Source organism: Mastomys coucha, unplaced genomic scaffold (genome assembly GCF_008632895.1).
Source record: "Mastomys coucha isolate ucsf_1 unplaced genomic scaffold, UCSF_Mcou_1 pScaffold1, whole genome shotgun sequence".
In the NCBI taxonomy this organism is placed as follows: Eukaryota; Metazoa; Chordata; class Mammalia; order Rodentia; family Muridae; genus Mastomys; species Mastomys coucha.
The window spans coordinates 16,158,340-16,174,638 of record NW_022196891.1 but is presented as its reverse complement, the minus strand read 5'-3'; the positions used below and the strand labels follow the sequence as shown (position 1 = coordinate 16,174,638).

The window sequence follows — 16,299 nt, the reverse complement described above, 5'->3', positions numbered from 1 at the left end:
GGTCTTGGATGGGGCTTTAAGGGGCGTGCCCGCGGGCGGCCGGGGTCCTCCGGGGATTAGCGCAGGGTGGGCTCGCGCCTCGCGCCGCCATTTCCCGGCGTCTCCGGAGACCCGTCCTCTCCTCCGGCCGGCTGCGCGTCTCCCTCTCCCCAAGGGTCGCGCGTCCCAGTCGCAGTGGTCGCCGCCGCCTCACGGCGTTCACCCCCGCCCGAGTCCAGGTAAGAGTTTGGCCCCCGGGTGTCCAGTTGGCTCGGCTCGCGGAGACTCTCGACCGTGCGGGATGGGCGGCCCGGCTCCCCGGGCGACGCCGCGGGCTGGGAGGGAGGGGAGTGGCGGCGACGGCCAATGGGGCTGGGCGCTGAGTTTCGGGCGAGACCGCGCGCTGGCCGCCGAGGGCGCGGAGGGCCGGGCGCGTTGCCGGGGTCCCACGCGTCGTTGGGGGGGAGAACTCGGGTCCCCTCCCCCTAGATCTCCGTGTAGCCGTGGGATTAGGGGAAGGTCGCCTCGAGTGTCACCTCGCCGGGATCGTGGGCAGACCCGGACGGGACTTGCAAGCTAGCTAGCTCGCGGGCGAGTGAAACTTGGGAATCCGACGAAGCAGGTGCGTTCCCGGGATCCGCCAAGGCCGAGGGCGCTCCCTGCCCCCACGCGCCCGGGGCGAGCCTCGGGCGGGAATGGGTTCTCCCGTGGGTAGAAGGCTACTGTAGTCTCCCGGGCTCTGCTTTAAGGGCGAGAAGACTCCAGGCTCCGAAGTTGTTGAGCAGTAGTTCAAAATTACTAGTAGTGGTTTCTTGTTTTTTTTTTTTCTCTCCTTAAGAATTAGAGATAAGCCCACCAAGAAATTATGAATGTAATTCACAGCTCCGCTCAGCATGAGCTGAGGCACTAAGCACTGCTTACCGCAGTGGGTAACTCGTATGTGTCTGGATGAACTCTTCGGGATCATTGTTATTTTTCTTTTTCTCCTCAACCCCCACTTCGTTCTTTTTTTTTTTTTTTTTTTTTTTTCTTCTTTTTTCGTCTTTTGATACTGGGAAGAACCTAACCCGGGTTCTGGAGCGCGCTAGGCTGAGCTAAAATTTAAATACTCACACCTGGTTTTTGTCTTGTTAGGATAAGTTGTTTGGGAAGCTATGTGTGCAGTGTTCTTGTGTTTAGTTTCTCAGATATATATATCTGTGTAGCCCTGGCTGTCCTGGAGCTCACTCTGTAGACCAGGTTGGCCTCGAACTCAGAAATCCACCTGCGTCTGCCTCCCAAGTGCTGGGATTAAAGGCGTGCACCACCACCGCCCGGGTAAGACATTTTCTATAGATTTCAGTATTACTGTTAAAAAAGAAATCACTGGCTTGGCTCGAGATACCCAGTGGTGGTAAAGCATGGATACCCATACCCAGAGTTCAGTCCCCAGCACTGCAGAAGAAAGAGCCAAAAACGGAGGCGCAGTTGCAACTGGCAAGTCAGTAATGTATGAGCTTGGAGTGGTAGAAAAGCAGCTCTTGGTTAAGTAGGAAATGGATCACTTCAGTTTCCATTTCTGTGGTTGAAAAGAAAACTTACTGTTGAAAACTCAGAAATTAAATTTATTAGAAAACTTGTAACACCGAACCCCATATTTCCAGTTGCTTTTAGAGATGAGTCTCCCTATGCAGCCCAAGCTAGTTTGGAATTGTATCTCCCAGATTGGCTTTGGAACCTAGAATCCTGCTTCTGCCTTCCAGGCACTGGAGTTGTTTTATGAGTCTCTTTTATTAGCCTCTTTTAGAATTTGCATACACACACACACACACACACACATACATATCCACTTATATACACATATCCACATATATACACACACACATATATATATATATATATATATACACATATATCCACTTTCTAATGTATCATTTTACCCTATCGCATTAGTTTTCTTATTGATTGTCTAACATGTAATATGTATGATAGCAACTTTGCCATGATAGCTGTTTTGTCACTAAACAAGTCAGACTAGGTCCCTGTCCTTGTGGGGGTGGGGGGTAGGGGGAGGACAGCCAGTAAAAAGAAAGACAGAAGTCAATTAAGTATTTAATTACAGTTTCTTTCCATGTTATAAAGAAAACCCTGCCTGCTAACAAGGATCTGAGAGTACTTTTCTGAGGAAATAAAGTTTCATGTGTAAATATAGAGCTGACTCTATAGGAATAGAGAGCTTCCTCAAGAGGAGGAAGAATGGGGAGATGGAATGCACAAAGATTTTCCTAGGAAGATAGGCCATTAATAAGAAAGTTCTGGAATTAGACTTTTGAGCTGAGCAAAGCACCAGAGCTGAGAGTGCAGGGCTAGAGAGAGGCCCAGGAGGAGGAGGAGGAGCCAGGGCTGTTAAAGATTTAAAAGGGAATCAGATTTGTGGAGGCTGATAATCCACCAATCCACCAGCTGCAGCAGTGACCAGGATTGGGGGCAGGTGGGATGGGAAAACAGGAATATGGGGACGTCTTTTTATTGCCTAACCCTTAAGGTTTTTTTTTTTTTCATATTTAAAAACTTAATCCATACTATTATGACCTCTAGATTGACTCTCTACAGAGAGAACCTCCCTTAAGTCATCCGCGTTTTGTAGTTTCTATATGTGTGTATGGATGGATGTGGATTATATCGCATAGTAAAATAATATTATTTTCACTTTTCTATTTGATTTTTCACTTAGTTTTTCTATAAATTTAATTTTCACTCTAAGACAGGTTTGTTTCAAGACAAGGTATCACTATGTAACCTCTGCTGGCCTGGAACTGTGTGTACACCAGGCTGAGATCTACCTGCCTCTGTCTCTCAAGTGCTGGATTCAAAGGAACAACTATATTGTTGAACAGATGTATACAACCATTGTGTATATGATAACTTCCTTGATTCTTTGCATTGTGATAAATACATTTGTGAAGTTTGCTTGGTTAGTTGAGTTTTTTTTTTTTTTTTTTTTAAGACAAGGTTTCTCTGTGTAGCCTTGGCTGTCCTTGAACTCACCGTGTAGGCCAGGCTGGCCTCCAACTCAGAGATCCACCTGCCTCTGCCTCCTAAGTGCTGGGATAAAGGCCTATGCCATCAGCACCCAACTCATTTGTACATCTCTTAAGTCAGGTAGGCCAAGAAAAATTTTTGTTCCTGCAACTTAGAATTGCTACATGAAGTCTATGCAATTTAATAACTTGTTCAAATAGTATAGTGTATGAAAATGTATATAACCATTCTCCCTCCATCTCCCTGCTACAGGGAGATCTACCTAAGGACCTCAGCCATGGCAGTCTTTGTGTGTGTGTGTGTGTGTGTGTGTGTGTGTGTGTGTGTGTGTGTGTGTGTGTGGCTGCTACAGGGAGATCCACCTAAGGACCTCAGCCATGACAGTCTTTTGCGTGTCTGTGTATGTGTGTCTGTGTGTGTGACTGCTACAGGGAGATCCACCTAAGGACCTCAGCCATGACAGTCTTTTGTGTGAGTGTGTGTGTGTGTGTATGTATGTGTGTGTGAGAGAGAGAGAGAGAGAGAGAGAGAGAGAGAATATAAGAATGTGCGTGTGGATGTCAGAGACAAGGTCGGAGCTGGTTCTCCTGCCTTATACAGGGACAGGCTACTTTTCTGGACTTTGTGCAGTGCTAGAGGTCTAATCTAAACCTTCAAATCTGTTAGGTGCACCCTTTTTTTTTTTAACTTTCTCTTTTTACTTTTTTGCTTTTTTGTTTGTTTGCGAAAGTGTCTCGTGTTGCCTGACTTGGCCTAGAACTTGCTGGGCGGCCTGGGATCCTTGTTTTGATCTTCTTGCCTCCTTCCCAGTGCTGGGGTCACTGGATGTGCCGCCATGCCTGGCTTCTATCTCATTTTTCAGTTCAGATTTTCCTGCTGTTGGATTCTTCTTTAGTCATGGTGCGGGGCTCAGTACACTTGCATGTCAGTTGCAGAGTTGCTTCTCTATTCCCAGGCTTTACCTCAAGATCCTTTACTCTTCACTGAACAGTATTACCAACCATATCTTTTTTTTTTTTTTCTTTTTACATGTAGCTCAAGCTAACCTGGAATTTGCATGTATATAGACCTTTAGGTTATCCTAGAACTCAGCACACCCCTATTTTGGCTTTCCAAGTGCTAAAATTACTTTATTAGGCTTCCGAGTTCTCATTTGGGATGTCCTGTTTCTTTTCACCCATTTTCTTCTGTTGGGTTGTTTATCTAGGTAATATGCTTTTGATGTAGGACCATTTGTATATCAGGCAAGCACCCTATCACTAAGCTATATCTCTGTAGAAACAGATGATTTGTAATAACTGTGTTAAACTACAGTTTTATCCTTCAAAATACCTTTTTTCAGAAATTGTTTAAAAATCCTTTGCCCTATTATTCTATGACCTTCGAGTACTTTCTCAGTTTTTTCTTGAAACCTATATTTTATTTCATGCTGTCATGCATTTGTGAAAAGAACTTGTATTCTTTATGATATTGGGTTCTATTGTTCAAACTAACAGTAATCTAAAAGAAGTTTTTCCTTAGATAACAGAGTAGTTTTTTACAGCGACAGGATAAGGTGTGACAGTAAGAAAAGCAGTTTGGTTGTTTCTTAAAAAAATGTGAAGTTATAGTGCATTTTGAATATTGTTTCCTTTTAAAAGACTTCTGTGATAAAATTAAGCATATATAAAAATCTGAAGGAAAATAAGGATTATGCTCTCAAGGTACTTATAATAATAAAAGAATGGTTATCTGATTACAAGAGAAGGTTCCGTGGAAGTGCGGTTATAATGACTAACAGATATCAGGATGTTTTTCTGTGGGTATGATGGCGCCGACTAAAGGAAGAAGTAGGAGTTAATTAAAATAGAGCCCCAGAAGACCATGGGGAAAGGAGGCTGAGCACCTATTTAAAAGCTCCTGGAGAGAGCCGCACTGCTGGCGATTGTGGCGCCTTGTGGGCTGCTTGGATGTCCCAGATTTTAGTTATTTCCTGGGGCTAAAATCTGTAGTACACATTGTAAAATACTATTGTAAAATATATTTGGTAGTTTTTCAGTTCATGGGTATTTAGATTTTAATATAGTAATATGGTTTTAAAATTACCCTTTTGAAAAGAGCAGATCAATAGCACATCTAGTTGAAATAATAACTTAATTTGGAGGCTTAATAAAAAAAATCAGCAGTGCCTGGAATTTTGCTGCCTCCTCCCCTCCCAAGCATCTGCTCTCCTGTGTTCCTGTTGCTCCTTTCTCACGTGAAAACTGAAGCTGTCTGGTGACTCCAGAACAGCTCTTTCACACTGTCTGCTCTGTGTCTGGGAGCGCCTCCTCTGGTGTTGGTTACTGTAGCACTGTGGTGGTGGTTACTGTAGCACTGTGGTGGTGGTGGTTACTGTAGCACTGTGGTGGTGGTTACTGTAGCACTGTGGTGGTGGTGGTTACTGTAGCACTGTGGTGGTTACTGTAGCACTGTGGTGGAGGTTACTGTAGCACTGTGGTGGTTACTGTAGCACTGTGGTGGTTACTGTAGCACTGTGGTGGTGGTTACTGTAGCACTGTGGTGGTTACTGTAGCACTGTGGTGGAGGTTACTGTAGCACTGTGGTGGAGGTTACTGTAGCACTGTGGTGGTTACTGTAGCACTGTGGTGGTTACTGTAGCACTGTGGTGGTTACTGTAGCACTGTGGTAGTTACTGTAGCACTGTGGTGGTGGTTACTGTAGCACTGTGGTGGAGGCTGCAGACACCTTGGCCTGCATACTGTCTGCTCTGGCTGTTTCCCCTTTTCTACACTTAGTTTTCCTGGAATTAATAACTGTCCTTATGTGTACTTAGTTAATGTTTACTTTTCTCAGTTTCTTAGTTGTAAAGCTAAAGACACTAGGTTTAAGGTAAGGTGTTTGCATTCTATGTGTTTCCTTCCAATCTTATAGTTAGTGTTTTCAGTTATAATGTGCAATATTTTTATGTAGCTAGTAGCTATTTTAACTGTTTGTTTAACTTTAATGTTCTTAGTAGAGCATTAAGCAATAAAACTTAAGTTTAAATTTCTTTGAACTTTGCTGAAATAGGTAATTATTTGTATTTTGAATGCTCAGTTTAGGGAAAAAAAAAAAACCAAAACTCAGAGTCTCCCTCATTGATGTCTGGCAGTGTTGTGTAATATTCACCTACCGTAGGTACCACTTACTGACCCCAGACACTGATGAGCATCATGAATGACTGCTCTCTGCTGCTAGATCAGCTCCGTATAAAATAAGACACTAAGTTTAAAGAGCTACATGCGTTGCTCTATCTTAATAAGTATTTTAAAACTTTATGTTACAATCTAGCTTTAAAAGTTATTTTTGAAATGAAAATTGAATGTATTATATTTAACATTTTGAAATAAATAAAAAAAGTAGTGTGTTTCAACTTTTTCAAATTAACACCTATAGCCACTGTTAGATTGACTCTAAGTTGTTGCATTTCCTTGCTATCACTTTCACTGATTTTGTACTGGCAGAAATGCTGAGCTTCCTTCGAAGAACGCTTGGCCGCCGGTCTATGCGCAAGCATGCTGAAAAGGAGCGACTCCGAGAGGCGCAGCGTGCTGCCACACACATTCCTGCAGCTGGAGATGCCAAGTCCATCATCACATGCAGGGTGTCCCTTCTGGATGGGACAGATGTCAGTGTGGACTTGCCGGTAAGTAGGACTTTGTCAGCTGCTGGTTGTGTGTGAGATCACTACTGCCTGTGCCTCCAGGGGGCTGGGTGAGATAGGGTGAGTACGGATCAGGCACAGGAGCATTCATGGACATGGACAAGTAAGTGTAGGCCCAGAGGACCTGGAGTTAATGGCAGTTGCAGGAAACATTGACTGATAGGGCAGTTATTGATGTGAATTAACTCTGTTTGTGTCTGTGTGAACACACACACACACACACACACACACATACACGCACATGCTTGTGTTTATAGATGGGATCACAGTATGTAGCTCAGATTGCCCTAGGATTTGTGATCCTCCTGCCTCAGCTGCCAAGTGTGGGAGTAGAGTTGTGCGTGCTGCTGTGCGGGGTTTGAGTTTCAGACTATTTACAGATACTAAATCTCTTTGTTCTGTTTTCAAAAAACAAAGTCTTTGTTCTGTTTCAAAGACTTAACAAAACTATAAATTATGTGATTATTGATATGAGTTTCATCGGATATTTCTTGATGTCTGCCATCCCTGTTAACATTTTATTAAAATTCAGTTTGAACAGTCGGTTTAGAAAATTGATGACTCTTTGTGTCTTTGATACGCAGTTGAATAAATTCTGAAAGGCCTAAAATGCAGGAGTTGAAACTGAAAAGTTGGAGAGTTTGCTCAGGTTCAGGCTTTGGTTTTGTTGTTGGTGGTTTGTTTGATTGATTGATTGGTTGGTTGGTTGGTTGGTTGATTGATTTTTTTGAGCCAAGGTCTCCGTATGCATCCCAGGCTTTTATGAAATTTATGAACCTCCTGCCTCAGCCCCCTGAGTCCTGGCTTACAGGTGTGCCCACCACACCCAGCTCTCTAGCGCTGTTGCAAGTCCTTATTGTGTGTGCTTGTTTTCTGCATGGACACTGGACTGTACATTTTTAGAGTGTTTGAATCTGTAAACTTTTAAGGCATCTAGATTTTCTTCCTGTAAGGGCTTGTTGAGAGTTTGTGAGCTGTTCCAACATGAGATACGTAGTAAGGATGGTTTTCATATTTATTTTTTATTTGATAAGAATCTTGAAGAGTTTTTGTGTATTAGTCCATTAAAATACCATTAAATATTTAGTGCAAAGCCTGATTGCCCTATGAGAGCCTGGGAAAAAAATGTATTACCTAATGTTGGAAGTCTGAAGCCTTACGGTTGTTGATGGGTAGGCTGTGCTAAGAGAGTCTGTAGAGAGCCTTTTAAAGGGCAGTGTGGTGTAGGGAAAGGTGCTAGCCCCCAGGGCAGCCCAGCAGCAGCTGTTCACTGACGGACTGGGACTGCGGACTGGGACTGCGTTGACTCCTGTGGTTCTAGACACAGCAAGGAGCAGCGGCAGCAGCACAGTCACTTGTAGACTTGACATCCTTGGGACCAGAGCCATGGCCTTTCACAACAGTTGTTAACGCTTGGTTTCTTTTTCTGGGCTTTGTTTTGCATACATTTGTGATCAGTTGAGTTGTGATAAGTATACTAGTGCTGCTCAAGAGGAGATGGTTTTTTCTCCAACAAATGGTTATGCCTACAGGCAAAAGAATAAAGTTGAACCCTTTTCTCATACTGCATAGAAAAATTAAAATAAATCCAAGACAGAAACATAAGAACTAAAACTGAAATTTTTAGAAGAAAATGCAGGAATATTTATTTTCTTAGATAATGACATCAAGATAATGAATAACAAAAAAGAAAATATCAGACAAATTGGACTTAATCAGTACTAAAAGTGTGAGCCCTTCAAAGGACTCCACTTAGGAAAGAGATTGTGCAACTTAACAGAGATAAAGTTAAAGGTCAAATAGAGAACTTGTGTCTAGAATATATAAAGAACTGTTGCAAACCAATAAAAAGACAACCCAATTTAAAAATAAGCAAAAGATCTAAGTAGAAATTCTTTAGTTGGGACATACAAAATAGATGAGAACAGATCTAAGAGCATTCGGAGTCAGGTGGGTCATGGTTCTGTGGCCAAGCGTGTGCCAAGAAGCATGAGGCCCTGGGAATAGAGAAAAGTACTGTGGTAGGGAAGTGTGTTTGCTAGTCAGGTTTTAGAAAGTAAAAGGAATTATCAGTGCTAGTTATGTTGTTTGGAATTTTCTACACTCTCTTAGACATAGTAGCTGCTTTTAACATATTAGTTATTTGAGCACGTACATGGAGGGAAAATGAAAGGTTACCAGCTAGAAAATGGCTGAGGAGGGAAACTCTTGAGTTTGTTTCAAGGGATAGGAGAATTGTTCCTTGGGAATTGGCTTATATGCAGACAGAGGAAGAATATTATGGCAGAAGTAAATACCTTCTGAGGAAAAGGAAGGCTTATAAAAGCCTTCAGGGCTGGAGAGATGGCTCAGAGGTTAAGAGCACTGGCAGCTCTCGAAGAAGTCCTGAGTTCAATTCCCATCAACTATATGGTGGTTCACAGCCATCTGTAATGGGATCAGGTGCCCTCTTCAGGTATGCCTGAAAACAGCTATAGTGTAAGTAAATATAAATAAATGAATGGTAATGCCATGATCGTCTTAATGTATAGCGGGATGTGTAGCGGTAAATTATTAATCCGCTCTGAGCTCCTGGCAGGTGATCAGCGCTTCTCCACCTGCCAGAGTTCTCTGGATTCACAAATGAAACACATACGCGCGCACACACACAAACACACACACAAACGTGTGCGTGCAGCCTTTATATTTCAATATGTCTAACTAGCTTAACAGCTGGGCTTCTCCTAACTCCACGTGGCTCTCCCACTTTCCCCTCTGATATTCCTGAGTTATACTTGCTAAATCTATATTTTATCTCTGCTGTCCTAGACCCAGTCAGGGCAGTGGACCTTGTAAGTATAAATCAAACCCCCACATTAATGTCCCTGGTACAGTGAAGGGAGGAGGACTGGTCTGACTGAGATAGAGGCCTGGAGTCATCTGTTAGGGAGAAGGAAACTAAGTAGTGGTTCTAGGACAGAGGCAGCTGACATGAGATTTGGAGTGGCCTAGAACTCCGCAGGTCTGTGTTTCCCACCCTTTCTACTTCATGTTACCTTAGATTTTCTGTTGTAATAGAGCATCAGAACCAAAAGCCGCTTGGGGGGAAAGTATCTATTTGCCATACAATTTAACAGTCCTTCACCAGGGACCTGGAGGCAGGACCTGGAGGCCTGCTGACTGACGCGCTCCTCCTGGCTTCTTTAGACTGACGTGCTCCTCCTGGCTTTTTTTAGCTTGCTTTCTTATATAAATAGAACCCAGAACCATCTGCCCACAGTGGACTGGGCCCCACAATATTAATCATTAATCTGGAGGATCAGTGCCCTGGTCAAACATCATCACCCTTCCCCCGCCCCCTTTTTTTTTTGCAGTAGATAGAAATTAACAGAGAACCACAACTGGACAGTGTACAGAGAGGAAGACTTCTAGTTGAGATGTCTTCACCAGACTCCTCCCCTCAAAGCTTAGGGATCTGAGCAGGAAAGAGGAGGGCTTAGAAAACGGTAGTGGATGACGTCAAGCAACAGTATATTCTAGCACAACTGGACTGATGAGAGATGCATATAAGGACTCAAGAGATTGGCGGCATGCATAAGACCTGTACTGGTTCAAGCCAGTCAGGTCCCAGCACTGAGAGGGGGATGTGGACATGAGGTCCCACCCCTGACCAGAAAGCTAGTTGTAACTGAAGATAGCTGAAAAAAAGAAAATCAGCTTTTCCAATGGCTTGTTGCTGGGCTTGTCAACTGCACCGCAGAGAAGACCGTGTCCAGGAGGAGAGGGCCCACAAAACAACCCCATGGGTTTGTTACATCTTGGCATTTTTGTCTCATGTTGTTGTTGTTGTTGTTGTTGTTTTTACTTTTGATTTTGTTTAGTGTTGTTGGAAAGAGAACAGAGTTGGGTGGGGAGGGTCTGGGAGGAAGTGGGGGACAGGAAACATTTTGAATCCCCTGGGCACCTGTGCCTGCTCATCTGACTCTTGTCTCGGGGTCTGTTTCTTTTCTTCGTGCCACCAGAGACTCAGGACCCCCTTCTATCTTTATTTTGTTTACACCAAAAATGGCAAAGCTGCATTTATTCTTTCTGGCTCAATTTGAAACATAAAACCCCTGAAGCTATTGGTACTTTGAGGCACATCTATCAAACTACAGTCATCCCTTTATTGCAAAAGTAGCACTTGTGGCACATTTGTTGGGTTTAAGCTAGTGTTCTTGGCTAATAATCCTTTAGTTACTCTGACATTAGTATGAACTAGGTTTTTCTTGTAGACTGGATTATGAAAGAGAGTTTTTAGAATAGCCATGCTATTCCAGCAGCCAGATTGGTTTTAAAAATCCTGTTTTAGATATAGAGACTTGTTTTAGATTGGGCGTCACTAACTTGAGGACTTTGAAAATGCCCATGTCGTCACTATTGGATGGTTCAGAGTGGCTTCCGTTAAAGAAGGGAAAATACCCTTGAAAGGCTCTTGTTCTCTCCATCTTGCAGAAGCCCATTCTCTCCCCTAGAACACAGCTACCATGGCTCAGAAAGCTGGGAATGACACTTGGACAGGAGGAGGTCAAATACCATTTTAAAGACCATAGTTCTGTTGTTGTTGTTTCTGGAACAAATACAGAGTGTTGATGGAATGTGAAATTAAATCTAGAAGTATACTTCAAATTGATGTAATGGAAGTGTTGGACACTTTGTTGCATTGGGAGATAGGGAATCAAGAGTTTAAAACTATTTTTGGGTTCCCATTTTTGATGGCACTTTATAAAATAAACATAATTGTTTTAAATTTGTTAACAGTGAGACCAGAGAGATGGCTCAGTGGTTAAGAGTGTGCACTGTTGTTGTAGAAGACTCAAGTTCGAGTCTCAGCACCACATCAGAGAACTTACAACAGCCTGTGTAGCTCCAGCAGCAGAGGGCTCCATGCCTCTGCCTTCACACACACCTGCATTTCCATGTGCATCCCACCCCACCCCACACTCAATTAAAAAATATATCCTAAAGTTTTTAAAGTTTGTTAGCAGTTCTGTTTTCTTTTTAAACTGTATGATTTGCAACCAACCATTTTTGTCATGCCCAGGACTACTCCTCCTCCCTCCCCTCCACCTGTATTGTTTGTAGACTGTTGAGATGGCGGCTTGCTCTCTTTGCCTGTTCAGTTTCAGTGTCTGTGCTTTAAGAATCTGACACATTGGACAGGAGAAATGGCTCAGTGGTTAAGAGCACCGACTGCTCTTCCAGAGGTCCTGAGTTCAATTCCCAGCAACCACATGGTGGCTCACAACCATCTGTAATGGGATCTGATGCTCTCTTCTGGTGTGTCAGTGACAGGGTGCTCATATACATAAAATAAATTAAATAAATAAATAAATCTTTTTTTTTTTTTTTTTTTTTTTTTTTTTTTTAAGCATCTGACACATCTGCCATCCTTCCTTTTTTCACTGTGCTTCAGCTGTGCTGGACCTATTCCTGATGGCCGGAAGCCCTTCCACTGTAAGGACTTGGCATTTCTGTACGGAATTGCTTCCTGTATTCATAGTTCATTGAAATTTTTCTTGCTTAAAAGAGTCTTCTATTTGAATACTATTTCCCATTTATTCTTCATCTGTTCCTTATAGCCTTTAACAACATTATAGTTATTTTCTTCTTAAAATATAAGCCTCTTGAAGAAAAGTGGCCTCTTGTTTTTCTGTGTAGTTGGTTAGAGCAGCACCTGGCACAAAGTAAGTGCTCTGTTGATATTTGTTAAATCAGTCAAAGAAATTAACAATATTTGAAATGGATTTTGTTGTTGTTTTGTTTTTTGTTTGTTTGTTTGTTTTTTGATGCAGGGTTTCTCTGTGTAGCCCTGGCTGTCCTGAAACTCACTCTGTAGACCAGGCTGGCCTGAACTCAGAAATCCGCCTGCCTCTGCCTCCCAAGTACTGGGATTAAAGGCGTGCGCCACCACCGCCTGACTTGAAATGGATCTTTCATGTAGAATACATTGATCCCCAAATGAAGTTAAAATCATCCTCAAACCCAAATTCCTTATTGAGACATTTGGCCCTACTGGGGCAAAAAAGGAACTTCTAATTTCCTGCATAAGACTAGTCCATGAAGTTCATAAGACCTAGGAAATAAATGAAAAAATTAGCAAGAGTTCTGGTTCACACCCCCTACTGTTTCTTCCCTCCCTCCCTCCTTTGTCTTTGTCGTGTATGTGTGTGTGTGTGTGTCTGTCTGTCTGTCTTCTGTGTCTGCCTGTCTGTGTCTGTCTGTCTGTCTCCCTCCCTCCCTCCCTCCCTTTCTCCCTTTCTCCCTTTCTCCTTCTTGCCTAGGATAGGCATGGGGTTATCCTGGCTGCAGACTGGAGTGTTCCTGGAAAGAAAGATACTTTAAAAAAACGAATTTTGAATATATGTCTTATTCTCATCCTTCCATGCCTATTGTGCCCTCTGAGTGGTTTGGTAGCAAAAGAAGCTTGGGACAAATGGCTGTCTGTAGGGTCTGTTAGCATACCAAAGGGGTACTGGCCTCCATGCTCCATTGGTATCACAAGTGCCTGTTAAAGAATCCATGCTGGCACCCTGGCTCTTCTCACCCTGCCCTTACTCTAGACTTCAGCTCACAGCTCTTCCCTTCCCTCAGCTTCCCGGTCCCTTATAGCCTGCTGCTCAGGCTATCCACTCTTCTCGTCTCCTTTGCCTGCACTCTTGGGCTATATCTCTCTATTCTCATGGCCAACTCTAGTCTGTTGACCAGTTTATTCTTGTAATCTTTCTGCTCTGGACTCTTCTGCCTGTATTCTCCCTTACATATCCTGCTTAACCATACCTTGGAGCGGACATACCGTCCTCATTCCTGGAATCCCCTAACCTGGACAGATTTCCTTCTGAACTGCACCCAGTTACAGTTAAAGGAGTGGGGGTAAAGTGCTGTCCGCAGTGTTGTGATGGGTGAACTGCAGCAGGTTTAATGCTGGAGGGAGCACCTCATTGGACTGTGCTGTGAGGACTTGCCACCTAGTGTGGAGAAGGTTTATTGGCAGAAGGGGAAGGGGACTTGGAAAAAGAGTGGAGGCAAAGAAAGGAGTTGTTTGTTGAAAGTGAAGTGATTAGCTGTGGCTTTGCGGTTCTTGGGGCTTTCTTTAGGATCCTACCCAGCCTGCGTCAGAGACTTCAGAGTCACATTGGCTTTTCTTGTTATAGTTAATATGGAGAGGGTATCTTAGATTCCTAAAATACAGAGATGAGTACATAGAAGTACCTCAGAAGCCAAAGACAACAAAACCTACCTTACAGAGAATCCTTAGGCATCGACAGATGGAAAGTCAGGTGGGTGTTAGCAGTGGGAATTAAGAGCGAGTGATAGCTTGCTTGAAAAGGGCCCAATGGAAATATTAGATGGGAAAAGTACAATTAAATAAGAAATACAGTGAATGAAATTAGGATCACTTAACATCAAGAAGAAACTGGTGGGCTGGAGAGATGGCTCAGTGGTTAATAGCACTGACTGCTCTTCCAAGGCCCTGAGTTCAATTCCCAGCAACCACATGGTGGTTCACAACCATTTGTACTGTGATTCAGTGCCCTCTTCTGGTGTGTCTGAAGAGAGCAATGTTGTACTCACATAAAATAAACAAATCTCTTTTTTTTAAAAAAAAAAAAAAAAGAAGAAAGAAATTAGTGAGGTTATTTGGGAATCTTGCCATTGGAAGAAAAGAAACATTAAAGAAAATTTAGAAAGAAGTGGAACATTAAAAGAAGTACTTTTTCCTCCAAGATCAGAAATAGGACAATGACCCTGCTTAAACCACTTATTAATTCATCTTTTTTCTGTTTCAGAAAAAAGCCAAAGGACAGGAGCTGTTTGACCAAATTATGTATCACCTGGACTTGATTGAAAGTGACTATTTTGGTTTGAGATTCATGGATTCAGCCCAAGTAGCAGTGAGTGTCTTTTGGAAGTTCTATTATGACTACAGAAACGGCAATTTTCAGATCATGAACTAAGTGCTTAAAAGCTAAAATATATACAATGGATTCTTTATTTTCTGTTATTTCCTATAGCCTGAAACACAATCTTGATGTTACTTCATGTGTTGTTGGTTAAAATAGGGTCTTGACTGCAGCCTGGGCTAGCCCAGATCTGGCCTCTTGACTGCAGCCTGGGTTGGCCCAGAGCTGGCCTCTTGACTGCAGCCTGAGCTGGCCCAGAGCTGGCCCAGAGCTGGCCTCTTGACTGCTGCCTGGGCTAGCCCAGAGCTGGCACTCTTGTCTGCAGCCTGGGCTGGCCCAGAGCTGACACTCTTGACTGCTGCCTGGGTTGGCCTAGAGCTGGCACTCTTGTCTGCAGCCTGGGCTGGCCCAGAGCTGGCACTCTTGACTGCTGCCTGGGTTGGCCCAGAGCTGGCCTCTTGACTGCAGCCGGGGCTGGCCCAGAGCTGGCCTCTTGACTGCAGCCGGGGCTGGCCCAGAGCTGGCCTCTTGACTGCAGCCGGGGCTGGCCCAGAGCTGGCACTCTGACTTACCTACACCTTAGGGTTATAGTTGGGTACCACTATATTTTGCTGTTCCTTTCTTTATAACCACCTAAAATGCGTTTTTATAAAAAGATCTGGTCCTAATCTGAATTATGAAAGTGATCTTTTTGAGGATGGGGTTTGGAAATCTATCTAGGGTGTTATAAACCCTGTGTAACAAAAAGGATAGCAATACTGGAGTTTTATGTGCTCTTAGACAATTGATGCTAACATTAATCTGGTAGCTGATGACATTTTTGTAGGGTGCTCAACTGTTCTATAGCAGATGCCCCATTCTACATCCCCACTAACAATGCATGAGATTGCAGTGCTACATAGAGGCTGCACTGGCTCACATTCCTCACCCTCTTTGGTAATAGCCATTCTCCTGGGGTGAGACAAGATCTCCATTGTAGCTCTGATTTGTCTGTTCCTGATGAGCCTAAAGAGGTTGACTTTTTAATTACTTACTGGCCAGCTGTAGTTTTCATTTGAAAAGTGCATTTTCGTTTCATTTGCCCGTTTCCTGTGTAGTCTGTGTTGTCTTAGGTGTTTACTTTTTGTGTTCTAGATACTGGTCTTGGAGATGAATGGCTGGCATTCCCTCCCATTCACTGAGTAAGACTGGCTCTCGACTCCGGTGATTGTTCCTTTTGCAGTACAGGAACTTTAATTTTACGGGTTTTGGCTTTGGGGTGTGTATATAAAGTCATACACATGACTTGGAGCATGTTTAGGGTTCAAAGGACAATTTGGGGAGCTGGCTTTTATCTTCCACCTTGTCGGGTGGAATCTCTTGTTTCTGTCACTGCAGGCATACTTGGGACCAGTTGGCTTTTGAGTTTCCAGCCGATTTTCTTTCCCCTCCCCCTGCCCAGTTCCCATAGACTGCTAGTACTACAGATGCGCACCTCTGCATTGCGTTTTGTAGGTTGTTTGGTTTTGGTTTTTTAGTCTGGGTTACAGGGTTGGAACCGCGGATCCTCAGATTTGTATAGCAAGCACTTGTACCTACTGAGCCATCTGTCTCCCCTGGCCCCAGTGTGATCTTTAAGATGGTGGGAGATTCTAGTTGCAAGTATGAGAAGTTCTGCAGCGCTGCTCATCAAGGAACTCTTCCCTGGGTTTT

The 16,299-nt window shown here is 43.5% G+C and overlaps 1 protein-coding gene across 5 annotated transcripts in view; it reads left to right on the top strand.

The window, feature by feature from the left end:
• Positions 1 to 16,299, top strand: part of Epb41l5 (erythrocyte membrane protein band 4.1 like 5) — a 106,587-nt gene continuing 90,288 nt past the window's right edge. For 2 of the 5 annotated variants that reach the window (XM_031380495.1, XM_031380521.1), the window contains exons 1-3: positions 1 to 218; positions 6,486 to 6,667; positions 14,494 to 14,598. In XM_031380495.1, coding sequence (XP_031236355.1) covers positions 6,488 to 6,667; positions 14,494 to 14,598 — 285 coding nt within the window. In that variant the 5' untranslated portion in view covers positions 1 to 218; positions 6,486 to 6,487. Of the gene's footprint in view, positions 219 to 348; positions 602 to 6,485; positions 6,668 to 14,493; positions 14,599 to 16,299 lie in introns of those variants that run through there. The other 3 variants (XM_031380515.1, XM_031380504.1, XM_031380528.1) reach the window with 3 other exon arrangements.